Below are 18730 nucleotides of genomic sequence, written 5' to 3' on the forward strand. Positions count from 1 at the left end.
CTGACCTGTTGCATCGTGGCTTGGTTCGGCAACTTGAGCGCCCTGGAGAGGAAAAGACTACAAAAAGTAGTAAACACTTCCCAGTCCATCATTGGCTCTGACCTCCCGTCCATCGAGGGGATCTATCGCAGTCACTGCCTCAAAAAGGCTGGCAGCATCATCAAAGACCCACACCGTCCTAGCCACTGACTCATCTCCCTGCTACCTTCAGGTAAAAGGTACAAGAGCCTGAAGACTGCAACAACCAGGTTCAGGATTAGCTACTTCCCCACAGCCATCAGGCTATTAAACTTGGCTTGGCAAAACTCTGAACATTAATAGCCCATTATCTTATTTGCACTTCATCAGTTTATTTATTCATGTGTGTATATATTTATATAATGGTATATGGACACACTGATCTGTTCTGTAGTCAATGCCTATTGTGTTCTGTTGTGCTGAAGCAAAGCAAGAATTTCATTGTCCTATCAGGGACACATGACAATAAACTCTCTTGAATCTCTTCTACACATGAAGAAAAATACTGCTAAAACGACATTAGTGTAAAAATGTGATTAGAAATCAAGTGCGCAATAGTGTAAGAGGTGGTCCATAGTGTTGCACTATCCAGAATGGATTAGTCAATGTTTTGGGTCGAGACGTCCTTCTGCCCCTACGGATGCTGCTTGACCTTCTGAGTTCCCCCAGAGGTTTGTGCGTTGCTCATGGACTGCTGTCATTTAGTTTCAGGGAGTTGGAGCATAAAAGTAGGTGGGAAGACATTCTCTATCTACGATACACTGTGATACTTATTGATTTAGCTGGTGGGCTGCACCGTGCCACCCCAACACTCAGAAGAATGAAAGATGATTTTATTACAAGGTTGCATGGAGACCAGATGGAGTAAATGCCAAGATGGAAGAGTTTAATGCTAGAGGGCATGTTCTCAGAATAAGGACATTCATTTCAGATGGAGGTGAGGAATAGTTATTTTCTGGCAGATTGATATGAGTTTTTGGAACTACTTCCAACAGGAACCAGCATCTATTTAAAGCTGCGATGCATAGATTCCCAGTCAATAAGTAAATCGAGGGCAGGGAAATGGTCCTGCGGAATCTCGAATCAGCCATGATATTATTATTTTATAAGCACATTTGTAAACAACCCACGTTGACCAAAGTGCTGTACAGACCTTTAAAAGGTGCAGCAGGCTGAAGGGGCTGAATAGCCAACTTGTGCTCCTGTTCCTATAAATTAATCTTTTGCATGTGCTCATTCCCTGACAAAGGATTTCCCTCCATCCCACCCCGTCCAATTCATTTTAGAAACATAGAAAATAGATGCAGGAGGAGGCCATTCGGCCCTTCGAGCCAGCACCGCCATTCATTATGATCATGGCTGATCATCCCCAATCAATAACCCATGCCTGCCTTCTCCCCGTATCCCTTGATTCTACCAGCCCCTAGAGCTCTATTTAACTTTCTATCTTAAATCCATCCAGTGACTTGGCCTCCACTGCCCTCTGTGGCAGGGAATTCCACAAATTCACAACTCTCTGGATGAAAATGTTTTTTCTCACCTCAGTCTTAAATGGCTTCCCCTTTATTCTAAGACTGTGGCCCCTGGTTCTGGACTCACTCAACATTGGGAACATTTTTCCTGCATCTAGCCTGTCCAGTCCTTTTATAATTTATTACATTTCTATAAGATCCCCCCTCAAACTTTTAAACTCCAGTGAATACAAGCCTAGTCTTTTCAATCTTTCCTCATATGGCAGTCCTGAATCCCAGGGATCAATCTCGTGAACCTACGCTGCACTGCCTCAATCACAATGATGTCCTTCCTCAAATTAGGAGACCAAAACTACACAATACTCCAGATGTGGTCTCACCAGAGCTCGATACAACTGCAGATGTTTTCCCATATGTATTCTCTCACTTCCAGAAGCCTGGTTAAGTTTGCCTCTGCCCCGGTTTCCAAGAGACTATTTTATTTTCCCATTCACACCTCATCCGGGGCCTCCTAAAATGTTCCAATGAAGCTTGGTGTCATCTTTAGCAACAGCATCCCTTCCCGAGGGGGAACTTCTAACCTCACCACCGCTTAGACAGATGGTGCTCACAGAGCAGAGAGGTCAGGCAGAGAGCTAGAAGCAGCATAGGAGAGGAGGCCTGAGATAAAGCAGATCGTAGTCAATGGGAACCGCAGTACCTTGAGTTTTCAGCTGAATGGTTGAAAATTGGATTAACTCACCGCATCAGTGACCTCAATCTCGTAAAGCTTGACAAAGGTTTCTCTATCGAAGAACAGTAGCTTTCCACTCCCCTTGCCTTTCTGCACAGATGTTCCCGTTACCAGCATCTTATCATCAGGGCTGAAACAACAGTCTGTCCTGTAAAACAAAGTCAAACCACATCCAATGTAGCACCCGTAGGGAGAAGGTGTTGAAGGGGCCCAGGTTGGAGAAAGACTCAAAAGGAGATGTTACTGCCGAGAGCTGAGATAAAGGACATGGCTGCCAGGAGCTGGGCACTGAGTCACAGTCAAGATGGGCTGTGTGATGGGATTAAGCTGGAGGGAGGGCCGAGATTAACAAGGATGTAGTTAGGACTTGATGTCCTGAGCTATAGGGAGAGGTTGGGCAGGTGAGCACTTTATTCCTTGGAGTGCAGGATGCTGAGGGATGATCTATAGAGGTACAAATCATTAGGGTGATAGGGTGAATGCATAGTCTTTATCCCAGCGTAAGGGGATCAAGAGTCAGAGGGTGTCATAGAAACAAAGAAAACAGGTGCAGGAGGAGGCCATTCGGCCCTTCGAGCCAGCACCGACATTCATTGTGATCATGGCTGATCGTCCCCTATCAATAACTCGTGCCTGCCTTCTCCCCATATCCCTTGACTCCACTAGCCCCTAGAGCTCTATCTAACTCTCTCTTAAATCCATCCAGTGCCGGTTTAAGATATAACCATATAACAATTACAGCACGGAAACAGGCCATCTCGGCCCTTCTAGTCTGTGCCGAACACGTATTCTCCCCTAGTCCCATATACCTGCGCTCAGACCATAACCCTCCATTCCTTTCCCGTCCATATAACTATCCAATTTGTTTTTAAATGATAAAAACAAACCTGCCTCCACCACCTTCACTGGACGCTCATTCCACACAGCCACCACTCTCTGAGTAAAGAAGTTCCCCCTCATGTTACCCCTAAACTTGTCCCTTAATTCTTAAGTCATGTCCCCTTGTTTGAATCTTCCCTACTCTCAGTGGGAAAAGCTTATCCACGTCAACTCTGTCTATCCCTCTCATCATTTTAAAGACCTCTATCAAGTCCCCCCTTAGCCTTCTGCGCTCCAAAGAATAAAGCCCTAACTTGTTCAACCTTTCTCTGTAACTTAGTTGCTGAAACCCAGGCAACATTCTAGTAAATCTCCTCTGTACTCTCTCTATTTTGTTGACATCCTTCCTATAATTAGGCGACCAAAATTGTAAACCATACTCCAGAATTGGTCTCACCAATGCCTTGTACAATTTTAACATTACATCCCAACTTCTATACTCAATGCTCTGATTTATAAAGGCTAGCATACCAAAAGCTTTCTTTACCACCCTATCCACATGAGATTCCACTTTCAGGGAACTGTGCAGTTATTCCCAGATCCCTCTGAGATGAGGGGAAAGATTTAATAGGAACCTGAAGAGCAACATTTGCACACAGAGGATGGTGGGAATATGGAACGACAGGTACAATATCAACATCTAAAAGCTATTAGGACAAGTACATGAATAGGAAAGTTTCGAGGGATATGGGTCAAACACAGGCAAATGGGACTAGTGTAAATGGGGCATCTTCTCTGTCTTGGATGAGTTGGGCTGAATGACTTGTTTCCGTGCAGGGGTGTCATGGTAACAAGGGACAGGTAACACCTGACCCTAAGCTACCTGTCTCTCCTCCATTCAGGAACACAGCAGTCTTTCCAGGTGAGATGGAGGTTGATGTGCACCTCCTCTAACCTCATCCACTGCACCTTGTGTTCCTGATGGGGCATTCTGTACTTTGAGAAGATCAGGTATAGACCAGGCGACTGCTTCCCTAAACACTTGATCTGCCAAGGCCCACTGGATCTCCCGGTTGCTAACCATTTTAACTCCTCTTCGTGTCCTGACCTTGATGTTCTGGGCCTCCTCTGTTGCCAGAGTGAGGCCACACGCTAACTGGAGGGACAACAGCCCATATTCTGCTTGGCTAGTTTACCACCTAATGGTATGAGCATTGAATTAACAATGTCACTAACAACCTCCCTCTCCCCAACGCATCCCTTTTCTTCACCCTGCACCGACTCCCCTGTGCCCCACCTGGACTCACACCTATTTGTCTGCTCCCCCCACACTCTTTCCTCTGCCTTTAGAATGTGTAACTCTTCATATCCTTTTGTCTCACACCTTCTCTATTAATCTCTGGCCTCTGTCAAAAATACTCCTTAAGATATTACCTGCACTTTATATTCTGCCCTTCCTCTCTCCCAATCCCCCCCCACCACCACCACTCTGTAGAAGGATCCCAACCTGAAATGGCACCTATCCGTGTTCTTCAGAGATGCTGCCTGGCCTGTTGAGTTACTCCAGCACAAAAGCTAGAGTAACTCAGCGGGTCAGACAGCATCTCTGGAGAAAAGGTATAGTTCAGACTGAGTTAGGGGAGAGGGAAACGGGTGATATGGATGGTGATGTAGAGATGTCTATTAAATCTTTTCCCGCTCACTTTAAATATTTTCCCTTTAGTTCTTCATAGTCTGTAGAAGAATCCTGACCCGAAACATCACCTGCCCATTCTTTACACAGATGCTGCCTGACCTACTGAGTTCCCCCAGCACTTTGTTTAATCCCTCTAGTTCTTAAGTTGTCAACCTTGTGAAAAAACCTGTTGTGCATTCACCCTATTTATTCCCCCCATGACTTTATTCACCGCAATAAGGTGACCCCACACCCCTCCTGCACTCCAATGGATAAAGTGTTAACCTGCCTAACCTCCCTATGTAACTTAAGTCATGAGTGGTTAATTGTAATGCGCTCTGGGATCAAAACAAAGAAAAGAATGAAACTGATACATTAAATGTGGGAGAGGGAGCAGAGGTTGACCAGAATGTCGCCGGCTATTAACCACATGGAGCGGCTGGACAAACAGATTATTTTCTCTGGAGTAACTCAGCACAACAGGCAGCATCTCTGGAGAGTAGGAATGGGTGACGTTTCCGGTCGAGACCCTTCTTCAAACTGGTTAGAGATAAGGGAAACGAGAAATATAGACCAGTGCTTCTTAAACCGGTTAATGGTTCATCCAAGGGTGAATGAAAGGTGAATGGCTTAATTTATTCATATATATATACATTTTTTTTCTATACTTAAAAAAGGCATTGCCATTAAAGTGGTTAGTAAGCTCTTATTGGTTTCAATGGCAGTGGAGCTGGAAATTTGATGTTTTTTTTGTCTCTACCTATGGTTTTAATGTCACATTTTCCCAAATTTACTGTAATATAACCTATTAGGGAAGACCAGACGAGCTAGTGGGATCATACATTTATAAACACAGGAGGATCACCATGGGCAACGGTTGAAGTGTAACTTTACTTTGTGTAGCTACCGAAGTTGATATTTGGTGGTACAGGTGCACAACCTTTTATCCGACGATCCAAATAACGAAAACCTCCGAATAGCGACATTTTTTCGGTCCTTGAAGAAAGGTCCTTGAAAACGTTCACCGAGGGCGGCCCGCAGAAGTGACAGCGGAACCTCCGGTCGGTCCTCGAAGAAAGGGGAACTAAATCCCCATTCATAAAAGAGAAGATGAGGGTATATTGCGCGGGAGGGTTAATAATTGACAATATGCTGCTACCTGCCAGCTGCGTTAAAATGTTCCCACGGTAGACTCACGATACACAGTGTATCGTGAGTCTTGCGTGGTAACTTTTTAACTCAGCGTGCAGGCAGCAGTAGATTGTCGCTCCCTTCAGTTTCACCCCACCTACACCCCTCTGCTTCCCGGCCATGTGTGTGACCCCTTCCCTCCCCTCTCCAGCTCCCCGCTCATTGCACCGGCGCGGGGGCTTTGTACTGTCTTCACGTCGCGATGCTAGCAGCACAGTGCCAGTCACCGGAGACGTCAGGACCAACGGAACACCGACCCCCAGGCCCACTGCAAGCACGGAGATCCCAGATCAGCAACTCCAGCCCAGCCCCGTTCCAACTCCAGAAGAACACGCTCCCCGTATGGGCAGAAGCTGATGGTGTGCAAGAATAACGTCTTGTTCTTGGGGTGGTGCAGCTCGGGCTGTGGGCGAACTGCCACTTGTCGCCATAGCGGCCCATCGGGGAGCGGATTCCTCTGGAGTTGGAGGGGGGTATTGTGCTGTTTGATCGCCCCCTACTATTCCAGGGACAGGGAGACAGGACGTTCACCGAGGGCGGCCCGCAGAGGTGACAGCGGAACCTCCGGTCGGTCCTCGAAGAAAGGGGAACTAAATCCCCATCCATAAAAGAGAAGGTGAGGGTATATTGCGCGGGAGGGTTAATAATTGACAATATGCTGCTGTCTGCCCGCTGAGTTAAAAGTTCCCACGGTAGACACGATACACAGTGTAGGCAGCAGCAGATTGTCGCTCCCTTCAGTTTCACCCCACCTACACCCCTCTGCTTCCCGGCCATGTGTGTGACCCCTTCCCTCCCCTCTCCAGCTCCCCGCTCATTGCACCGGCGCGGGGGCTTTGCACTGTCTTCAAGTCGGCGATGGCTGCAGGTCAGTGCAGTCACCGGAGACGTCAGGACCAATTGGACGTCGACCACCCGGCCCACCGCAAGCACGGAGATCCCAGAGACCCACAGCCAACAGCAGCCCAGCCCAGCCCCGCTCCAACTACAGGGGAACCTGGGTTGCGGATGACGGGGCGCAGCTCGGGGCGTGGTAGGGGCCCATCGGGGAGCGGGTTCCTGTTGGTCCTGACGTCTCCGGCCACCTGCTATCCTCCGGGAACTGTACTGCCCTTGCAGGAGAGTGGGGTTGTTTGCAGTTGCAGAGGGAGGGGGCAAGGGCGGTACAGTTCCCAGTCTCAGCTCCAGTCCAGGGGGGTGGCCGGAGACGTCAGGACCAACGGGACAGCGACCCCCAGGCCCACTGCAAGCACGGAGATCTCAGAGACCCACAACCAGCAGCAACTCCAGCCCAGCCCCGCTCCAACTCCAGAGGAAAACGTAGGGGCAGAAGCGGATGGTGTGCAAGGTGTTCTTGGGGTGGCGCAGCTCGGGTTGTGGGCAAAGTGCCACTTGTCGCCGTAGCGGCCCATCGGGGAGCGAATTCCTCTGGAGTTGGAGGGGGAGGGGGGTATTGTGCTGTTTGATCGCCCCCTGCTATCCCAGGGACAGGGAGACACAGCGGCTTTTTAGACTGGTGGGCAATCACTTCCAAAGTTCTGCCCACACAGTCAGTACACCTCTCCTACACTGCATTTCATACAAACATTTATTCTGCAAAAAAAACTACATTGAAGACTCAAGCTCGCGACCGAGTAACTGCCGGGATCGAGGCGCAAACTCGCGACCTTGCGGATATGAGCCGAACACTCTACCACTGAGCCAGCCATTAAAATCTACGCAAAATAATTTCCATTCCGAAGACCGACAAATTCTGAATTACGAAAAGTGTCTGGTCCCAAGGCTTTCGGATAAAAGGTTGTGCACCTGTATTGTGAGCTTTCATCAGGGAGAGTTAGAGAAAGTTATATCAGTTGGATACTAATATTTTAAATCATATACTCCATGGTTTTTTGAGCTGGTTTTCCAAGAAAAAAGCTGCTATAATCAAAGCCTGAAAGGGTAGGATGGGGCTGAAGCCCAGTGTTTAGACGTTGGAATGTTTTTTTTTTTTAATCATTCTAATAGAATGATTTTCCAACTCCAGTGTTAATGAAACTTTTTTTTCCCCACTCTTAGTTTTCTTTACATATTTGTAGGATGTTCAAAAAGGTGAATAAAATAAACACTTAAAATAAATGAGTTAATTTATGTTCAAGAAGGAACTGCAGATGCTGGAAAATCGAAGGTACACAAAAAAGCTGGAGAAACTCAGCGGGTGCAGCAGCATCTTGAAGCTGCTGCACCCGCTGAGTTTCTCCAGCTTTTTTGTGTACAGTTAATTTATGTTTTTTGTTCATGTGACAAAATAAATTATATATAAAATTATACACAAGGGAGAATAAGACGAAAATGGCATCTTATAACATAAGTAAATGTAGTCGTGGGTGAATGAAATGTTGTGATATAGACTCAAGGATGAATGACACTGAAATAGTTTAAGAAGCACTGATATAGATGATGATGTGGAGAGATTATTTGCTCTGGAGCATTGAAGGCTTCGGGGAGAACTGATTGAAGTAAAAATGATGAGAGGCATGGATAGAGTAACACCATATAATAACACCATATAACAATTACAGCACGGAAACAGGCCATCTCGGCCCTACAAGTCCGTGCCGAACAACCTTTTTTCCCCTTAGTCCCACCTGCCTGCACTCATACCATAACCCTCCATTCCCTTCTCATCCATATGCCTATTCAATTTATTTTTAAATGATACCAATGAACCTGCCTCCACCACTTCCACTGGAAGCTCATTCCACACCGCTACCACTGTCTGAGTAAAGAAGTTCCCCCTCATGTTACCCCTAAACTTCTGTCCATTAATTCTGAAGTCATGTCCTCTTGTTTGAATCTTCCCTATTCTCAAAGGGAAAATCTTGTCCACATCAACTCTGTCTATCCCTCTCATCATTTTAAAGACCTCTATCAAGTCCCCCCTTAACCTTCTGCGCTCCAGAGAATAAAGACCTAACTTATTCAACCTTTCTCTGTAACTTAGTTGTTGAAACCCAGGCAACATTCTAGTAAATCTCCTCTGTACTCTCTCTATTTTGTTGACATCCTTCCTATAATTGAGCGACCAATACTCCAGATTTGGTCTCACCAATGCCTTGTACAATTTTAACATTACATCCCAGCTTCTATGCTCAATGCTCTGATTTATAAAGGCTAGCATACCAAATGCTTTCTTTACCACCCTATCTATATGAGAGTAGACTAGCCAGAACTATTTTCAGGCTGGAAATGTCAGTGAAAAAGGTGAAAAGAGTACAGGTGTATGGGGCAAGTTTGTTTTTACAGAGTGGTGGGTGCATGGAAAATGCTACCATGCATGGGTGGTGGTATTGGCAGACACTAAAGAGGCTTTTAGATAAGCAGATCTGGGATTGCTGGGATTGGGGGGGGATATGAATCAAATGCAGGCAAACGTGATTAGTTCAGCTCAGCATCATGTTTAGCACAGACATAAGCTGTGATACAGTCTGATTCACTACCTCATGGTGGACATTGGACTTTGTCAATGGAACTGATGCACTACAATGCTGAGAACTATATTTTGCACTGTATCTATCCCTTAGCTCTACCTATCATACTTGAATTTGGCTTGATTGGATTTATGTAGAGTATTATCTGAGTTAATTGGCTAGTATGGGAAAACAAATCGTTTCACGGTACCAATAATAAATCCAAGACATTGTGGGCTGTAGGGCCTGTACTTTTCTATGTTATAAGATGTTAATTCAGTGATTGCAGCAACTCACATTGGATATATGTTTGGAAGATCAGTTGCCACATTCAGAGCATTCCGGAAATTCCTCACATCCCAGGTTTTAATGGTGTCGTCCCCTGGAAAACATGCCAGCAACATTTTAATCATGTAGGATAGGCACACTCATAACCGAAGATACTGGAGCAAGAGCAAGATGGTCCACTCGGCGAAAAAGCCGTAGCAGGTCATGGGTAATTGTTTGGCGCCATCTTGGTAATCGGCTTCCATCATGGCGTCCACATCTACAAGCGTAGCGTGCTGTTCTGCTATAAATTGCTCGAATCGCCAATGAGGACAGCCCGACTTCTTCAGGTTCCCCACCTGTGACATGATCGCTGCAGTCGGAATCATATCTCATTTTTTGCATTGAAAACGAGAGCTACAATTGGCAAGGGTTGGACGTTTATTTGTGGCACAGTTCCACTGTATGCGAGATTATGTCGATTCTGAATTAGAATTCACAATTTTCGAGACTACGTACAATTCAAGAGGCTTACCGGTGACTCTGTGGAAACCGCGACCTATTCAAACCCACTTCATATATTAATTATATATCAATTATAAAATGTGGGCAAAACAGAAAACTCGTGGGCGCAGTCACACAGAGAGTTTTTATTACCCGCTAGAAATGGGGGAGTGTGCATCGATCCACAGGGAACTGTTAATCAAATGTTCGTCGATAAGACACAAAAAGCTGAAGTAACTGCGGGACAGGCAGCATCTCTGGAGAGAAGGAATGGGTAACGTTTCGGTCGAGACCCTTCTTCAGACGAACAAATGATCATGTCACATTAAAACATGTGAGTCCAGGGGCATTGCCCCTGGTGGGGGTATTGGGGCATTGCCCCTGGTGGGGGTAAAAGGGGGCAGCGCCCCCTTTATGTAGACATTTTTTTGATAATTGTACCTTGAAATGACACTGTCTTCACACTCTGCCAACCTGTCCCGAGTCCTTCTGCAGATTCCCTGCTTCCTCTACACAACTTGACCTCATCTTCATATAATCCCCAATGAAGCCACAAAGCCATCGATTCCATCATCCAAATCACTAATATACAACGTGAAGAGTAGGGTCCCAAAACACGAACCCATGGAACATCGCTAGTCCAGCAGCCAACCAGAAAAAGCCCCCTTTATTCCCACATTTTGCCTTCTGTCATTCAGCCAATCTTTTGTCCATGCTGGTACCTTCCCTCTAATACTATGGGCATTCATTTTGTTTAGCATGTCCAATGATACTCCAATAATCAATGGCACAAATAGCATTTGGTATTTTTAGCAGTAACAAATAAAACATTTTTCGCTGTTAAAAATAAACGTTGTATTTGAAAAGAACTAATTTCACCGAGTGCCATTCGGTGGTTGAAGCAAATCCCATACAATAATCAATAACAGACAACATTCCCCCTGCCTATGGGTCTGTTATAATGAGGGTTCTATGCATTACCCTCAGTCTTCTAGAGGTAAAGTCGTTCCAAATCCCGACCACCGAGTCACCGTGCATCCCATGTACGGGATGTCCCATTTGGATCAGCCTTCTATAAGGGACCTTGCCCTGCCCAATCCTCATTAATCACGTTTGTAACCACGTCCTTATGGGAGGCTATGGAGGGAATTGTGGAGGCCCTTGCAGTGATCTTTGTTTCATCTTTACTCAGAGGTGGTTGTGGAAGATTGGAGCATGGCTAATGTTGTACCATTATTTAAGAGCAGCAAGGACAAGCCAAGATACTCCAGGCTGGTGAGGTAGGCAGCAGTGTTGGGGAAGTTGATGGAGGGGATTCTTAGGGACTGCATGTGGCAGCATTTGAACAGGCACAGACTGATTAGGGACAGTCAGCATGGCTTTGTGTGTGGGAAATCGTGTCTCACAAATCTGATCGGGTTTTTTGAAGGGGTCACCAGGAGGATTGATGAGGGCTTTTGCCAAAGCCTTGCATGGTAGGCTAATCTGTTAGCGTAGAAAGCATGGAATCTAAGATGGGCTCGCCAATTGGTTTGGAGGAGGGAGCCAGAGGGTAGTTGTGAGGGGTTGTTTCACTGTGATCAGTGGAGTGCCGTAGGGGTTAGTGCTGGGTCCACTGTTGTTTGTCATCTACATTAATGATGTGGATGTCAATGTAATTAGCATTGTTAGGAAATTTGCAGATGACATTACATTGGTGGTATAGTGGACAATGAGGAAGGATACACCAGGATCTGGATCATTTGGGAAGGTGGGCCTTGGAATGGCAAAAAGGAATTAACTCTGACAAGGGTGAGGAGTTGCACTTTAGTACGTCAAATCAGAGCGGGACTTGATTAGTACATGGTAGAGCCCTTGAGAATGCTGTAGAACAGAGAGAACTGGAATTACACGTACATGGTTCCCTAAAAGTGGCGAGTCATGTGGCCAGAGTTTAGCACACTTGCCTTCATTGGGAAGATTAATGAGTGCATTGTGATAGTTACAGCTGCTCCTCGACCTACGGTGGGGTTACGTTCCCATAAACCCATCGGAAATCGAAAATATCGCGTCGAAAACGCATTGTGATATATTGCGATCACGTGACCGGAAATGACGTGCGGCTCGATGCCTTTGCTGATCGTAAAGTCGAAGCATGGTAAATCGGGGAGCATCTGCATCCAACTCCTTGGTGAGACCACACTTGTGTGCAGATCTGGTCCTCCAGTATATGGTCTCCTAATGGCTTCTGTGCAGGCAGACAGGCACAACTAACACACATTCAACAATACCAACATTGGAGAAGGGTTGAGTGAAACCACGTACCACCTCGTGAAGCCAGCGTATACCCGTCGTATGAAAAGCTAAGGCAAGAGGTGTCGGTGCCAGGAACATGCGCCTGACGATTGTAAAACTTTGTGTGAACCTACATAGAAACAAGGAACAAAGATGAGTGGTAAATATTCACAGCATCAAACTGTGCCAATTAATCGTAAACTGTACTAACTGTGCTCATCCACAATCAATCAGTGGGTATTACTTTAAAGCAATGTCCTACCCAACCAGAAGGTGAAGATTGTGAAAGGCACAGAAAAGTTACACAGCCATGCATGGAACATAGGCACAAGAGAAAGCAATTCACCTCCTGTCTACTCTAAAGCATTAGCAACCATTCAGCACTCAAGAGGTTTGCGAACGATCAGACCCTTTCAAACACACGAGCCGATTCACCTATTCACTTCATTAATGGCTGATCAATACGCTTCATATTCCTGAATATTCTTATATAATAAAAGCAAAAGCTTATTTTGAACAGTACTGCACAGTTCTGGACACCCAGCAATGTATTACCATTGGTTACCTATGGTTTATTATTGTTACATGTACCGAGATAGTGAAAATCTTTAATTACGTGCTATCCAGTCATATCATACTAGACACGAACGAGTACAGTCACGCCACAGGCAAATACAACAGGAAATCAAAGAGATAAATACCAGATAGACACAAAATGCTGGAGTAACAGCAGGACAGACAGCATCTCTTGATGGAAGGAAAGGATGACATTTTGGGTTGGGACCTTCTTCAGACCTGAAGGAGGGTCTTGAGCCTAAACGTCACCCGTTCCTTCTATCCAGAGATGCTGCCTGTCCTGCTGAGTTACTCCAGCATCTTTTTATCTATCTTCAGTGTAAACCGATATCTGCCGTTCCTTCTGGCATAGAAAAACCCCAGAGTTCACTAACGCGCAGAAGTTGTTCCTGAATCTGGTGGGATATGCTTTCCAGCTTTTGTACCTTCTGCCCTACAGGAGAGGAGGGAATGACTGGGTAATAATGGGTCCTGATTGTGTTGTTGCTTTCCTGAGGCAGAGTGAAGTGTAGATGGAGTTGATAGGGGCGGGGGGGTGGGGCTGATCTGTGTGATGAACCGGGCTCCATCCACAACTCTGTGATGAACCGGGATCCATCCACAACTCTGTGATGAACTGGGCTCCATCCACAACTGTGTGATGAACCGGGCTCCATCCACAACTGTGTGATGAACCGGGCTCCATCCACAACTGTGTGATGAACTGGGCTCCATCCACAACTGTGTGATGAACCGGGCTCCATCCACAACTCTGTGATGAACTGGGCTCCATCCACAACTCTGTGATGAACTGGGCTCCATCCACAACTCTGTGATGAACTGGGCTCCATCCACAACTCTGTGATGAACTGGGCTCCATCCACAACTCTGTGATGAACTGGGCTCCATCCACAACTCTGTGATGAACCGGGCTACATCCACAACTTTGTGACCAAGCTGCGAAGCATCCTGATAGGAATTGTGGTATGGCCATGGCTTCAATGTGATTGGTTCAGGGCAAATTGCTGGTGGTTCTTACACCGAGGAACTTGAAGCTCTTGACCATTTCCATTTTGGCACCGTTGATGCAACAATTGGTGTATTGACCTTCACGTGTAGTCAATAACTAGCTCGTCAGTCTTGCTGACATTGATGCAACAATTGGTGCATTGACCTTCACGTGTAGTCAATAACTAGCTCGTCAGTCTTGCTGACATTGATGCAACAATTGGTGCATTGACCTTCACGTGTAGTCAATAACTAGCTCGTCAGTCTTGCTGACATTGATGGAGGAATAGTTGTCTTGACACCATATTATCAAAGCTCTCCAACTCTTCCCTGTACTCGTTTCATCATTTGGAGATGCACAGTTGCGAATGTACAGAGGACAGCGGTTTTAACAATTATTATGGAGGAGTGGTTGTCACCTACCCACATGATCATGATCTATGGGTCAGGCTGTCGACGATCCAGTTGCAGAGAGGGGTGCTAACTCCCAAGTTTGGGGAATTGGTTAGTTGGGAATGTGACACAATAGTCAATAAGTAGGAATTTAACATAGGAGTCCTTGTAATGTGGATGTTTCAGAGATGAGGTCAGGTCCGGGTAGATGGTGTCTGCAAGAACTTGTTGCGACAGTAGCAAACTACAGTGGATAATGGGCTGGCTGGGAAAGTGGAGTTAATGTGTGCCATCACCAGCCTCTTGAAGTCCATCATGATGGTGAATATAAGAGCCACTGGATGATATTGATTAAGGCATATTATATTACAGGGCTTTTTTTCCCTGTTGCCAGCCGGGCAACCTTGGCAGCTTTTTAGGTTGCCAAATGACAGTTTAGGTGGTCATTTAAGACGGCTTGCATGACGCGTGTGATAATGTGCTCGGATGAAGTGCGTAGTTACCAGTTGGAATTATACTCAATGAAGCATTCACATATTATTTCTGCTTCAAATAAAGTCACAAACTAAACAGTTACCAATCAACACAGGATATATCCCACAATGACATGCAGCAAAATTATAAGACAGTATCTCAACTCTTTTTACACATTGCAATTTCTATTAGTTCTTTCCACTTCCAAACAAAAATGTATTTGGATTATTCAGCGTATGATCAGCCTGTGTCAATAAATCCTGGTCCATGGTAACATATATGCGTACGTATAGTTGTGAATGTTGTTCATTAAATAACTATAGTACTGATACTCCATATTAAGAGCATTGATTTGCCGTTAAAATGAATTCTGTACTAACGTGTCAACGGCAGCAGTGACAATCGAACACTGCGGTTTTAATGTTTCACGTGTTCACAATTTAATTAATCCATCTTTATGGATTAAAACAAATAATAACATTGGGAATTAAAACACATTTGATTGCATTCCGTTATCAAACATAGTCAATATTCGCTCTGAAGACATTTCCAGGACAATAGGGTCAGGGAAGTTAATTTCGAGCCCTGAATATTACTTTACTTTGTCATCAGGATGATAACGTTCCTCTCCAAATGGATTAGGAAGCGGTCCAAGATGTCCAGGAATACTCCTGCCAGCTATGGGATGGATGTTAAACTGGAAAAGGTGCAGAGAAAAATCACCAGTATGCTGTGGGCTTTAGTTATAGGGAGAGGCTGGATTTATTTTTTGATAAAGCAAGGAGGGGGAGGGATGATCTCATCTAGATATAGTGCCCTCCATAATGTTTGGGACAAAGGACCCATCATTTATTTCTTTGCCTCTGTACTCCACAGTTTGAGATTTGTAATAGAAAAAAAAAATCACATGCGGTTAAAGTGCACATTAATAAAAGCCATTTTTATACATTTTGGTTTCACCATGTAGATATTACAGCAGTGTTTATACATAGTCCCCCCCATTTCAGGGCACCATAATGTTTGGGACACATGGCTTCACAGGTGTTTGTAATTGTTCAGCTGTGTTTAATTGCCTCCTTAACGCAGGTATAAGAGAGCTCTCAGCACCTAGTCTTTCCTCCAGTCTTTCCATCACCGTTGCAAACTTTTATTACTGTTTATCAACATGGGGACCAAAGTTGTGCCAATGAAAGTCAAAGAAGCCATTATGAGACTGAGAAACAAGAATAAAACTGTTAGAGACATCAACCAAACCTTAGGATCTCAAGATGACACGGCCCTGTCCAGCTGCCGTCGTGGCAGCTCCGCGGAAACTGTGCGTATTTTTAACTTGCATGTTCTTTTTTAAATGATTTCTAAGTTCCAACTACCTAGCACTAACAAAGTATGACAGGGAAACTCTCTTGAAACTAAACTCTAGGGTAAACGGAGACATTTTAAACAATGTGCTCACCGATCCAGCGTGGCCAGCAGAGATCAACAGATCAACAGATGGGTCTGTAGCAACAACAATGGGAGGGCGACTCCGAGGAAAACCCAGAGAAAACATCGAGGTAAGCAGGAGGGGGATTGGGAATAGGCTGAGAGCCCAAGCCTTTCGTTCCCCTCTGCCCAGCATTCTTCTGGCGAATGTCCAGTCCCTGGAGAACAAGCTGGATGACCTCAGGGCGAGGGTCAGATTCCAGCGGGACATAAGGGACTGCAACATCCTCTGCCTGACTGAAACATGGCTGACCTCACTGATTCCGGATCAGGTAATCTGCCCAACCGAGTCCTTCACTGTCCACCGTGCTGACAGAACAGAAGCATCTGGGAAATCCAAGGGTGGAGGAGTCTGCTTCATGACCAATAACAACTGGTGCAACCCTGGAAATATCAAGATGCTTTCCCGTTCCTGCTCGCCGGACCTGGAGCACCTGACAATCTCATGCCGCCCATTCTACCTTCCCCGGGAGTTCGGCTCAGTGATCGTCACAGCCGTCTACACTCCACCGCAGGCGGACACTGACGTGGCACTATCGGCCCTACACGATGTGCTATGTCGACATCAAAACAAGAGCCCGATGCGGCCATGGTGGTGGCTGGAGATTTTAATAAATCAAATCTCAAGAAGGTAATTCCCAACTTCTACCAACACATCACGTGTGCCACCAGGGGCGAGAGAACCTTGGACCACTGCTACACGCCATTCCGGAAGGACAACAAGGCCGTTTCACTCCCTCCTTTAGGAAAATCTGACCATTTTCCTGCTGCTGGAGTATGAGGAGGATAGTTCGGGAAGCGGCAGTGACGAGGGACATAAAGCAGTGGCCCGACCAGTCAGAGGCCATGCTGCAAGATGCACTGAGCGATGTCGACTGGAATATGTTCCAAGCAACTCTGGTGTCAGGACAACAGCATCCTCTTGAATGTCCAAAAAACTAAGGAGCTGATCGTGGATTAGGAGGGCACAACATCCGAGGACATACACACCACTGAAGATAAATGGGGATACTGTGGATAAGGTGAGCAGCTTTAAATACCTGGGAGTCCACATCTCAGTGGACATCACACTGCCTCAATTGCCTTTACCACCTCAGGCAATTGAGGAAATTCAGACTGTATCTGAGGATCCTCCAGTGCTTCTACTCAGCGGCTGTGGAAAGCATCTTGTCCGGAAACATCACAATCTAGTTTGGGAATTGCTCTACCCAGGGCAAGAAGGCTCTGCAGAGAGTAGTGCGTTCGGCCGAACGCACTATGGGAACTACACTCGCCCCCCTGCAGGAACTATACATCAGAAGGTGCAACTCCAGAGCCAACAAGATCATGTAGGACCCCTTCCACCCCAGCAACAGACTGTTCCAGCTGCTACGGTCAGGCAAACGCCACTGTTGCCATGCTGTGAAAACAGAGAGAATGAGAAGGAGTTTCTTCCCAGAGGCCATTAGGACTATAAACTCCTATCTCACTTGGGACTAACTTTACTGAACCAATTTACTGTTGTGTAGTGTCTTTTTTAAATTGCTGTTTCTTCTTTTTTTTTTTTATCCTCCCACAAATATGTAATTACTGATTCTGTTCCATTCTGTTTTGTAGTTTTTTTGCACAATCCGCAAGTATTGCTACTTTTCATTTCACTGCACATCTCGTATGCGTTTGTGACGAATAGACTTGACTTACCAAAATCAATTGTTTGGAACATTATTAAGAAGAAAGAGAGCAATGGTGAGCTTACTAATTGTAAAGGGACTGGCAGGCCAAGGAAGACCTCCACAGCTGATGACAGAAGAATTCTCTCTATAATAAAGAAAAATCCCCAAACACCTGTCTGACATATCAGAAACACACTTCAGGAGTCAGGTGTGGATTTGTCAATGACCACTGTCCGCAGAAGACTTCAGGGACAGAAATACAGAGGCTACACTGCAAGATGCAAACCGCAAAAATAGGATGGCCAGGTTATTGTTTGCCAAGAAGTACTTAAAAGAGCAACCACAGTTCTGGAAAAAGATCTTGTGGACAGATGAGACGAAGATTAACATATCAGAGTGATGACGAGAGCAAAGTATGGAGGAGAGAAGGAACTGCCCAAGATCCAGAGCATAATCTGTGAAACACGGTGTTATGGCCTGGGCATGTATGGCTGCTGAAGGTACTGGCTCACTTATCTCCATTGATAATACAACTGCTGATGGTAGTAGCATAATGAATTCTGAAATGTATAGACACATCCTATCTCAAGTTCAAACAAATGTCTCAAAACTCATTGGCCAGCAGTTCATTCTACAGCAAGACAATGATCCCAAACATACTGCTGAAGCAACAAAGGAGTTTTTCAAAGCTAAAAAATGGTCAATTCTTGTGGCCAAGTCAATCACCCGATCTGAACCCAAGTGAGCATGCCTTTTATATGCTA

At 45.6% G+C, this 18730-nt stretch overlaps 1 protein-coding gene across 5 annotated transcripts in view; it reads right to left on the reverse strand.

Moving 5' to 3' along the window:
• Positions 1-18730, reverse strand: part of LOC129695233 (WD repeat-containing protein 70-like) — a 60978-nt gene that overhangs the window by 17877 nt on the left and 24371 nt on the right. For all 5 annotated transcript variants that reach the window (XM_055632008.1, XM_055632009.1, XM_055632010.1 and 2 more), the window contains exons 11-13: positions 12433-12532; positions 9655-9739; positions 2233-2371 (exon numbers count right to left, since the gene is read on the reverse strand). In XM_055632008.1, the coding sequence (XP_055487983.1) occupies positions 2233-2371; positions 9655-9739; positions 12433-12532 (324 nt within the window). The remainder of the gene's footprint in view (positions 1-2232; positions 2372-9654; positions 9740-12432; positions 12533-18730) is intronic.

The sequence above is a fragment of the Leucoraja erinacea genome, unplaced genomic scaffold, assembly GCF_028641065.1.
Source record: "Leucoraja erinacea ecotype New England unplaced genomic scaffold, Leri_hhj_1 Leri_99S, whole genome shotgun sequence".
Lineage (NCBI taxonomy): Eukaryota > Metazoa > Chordata > Chondrichthyes > Rajiformes > Rajidae > Leucoraja > Leucoraja erinaceus.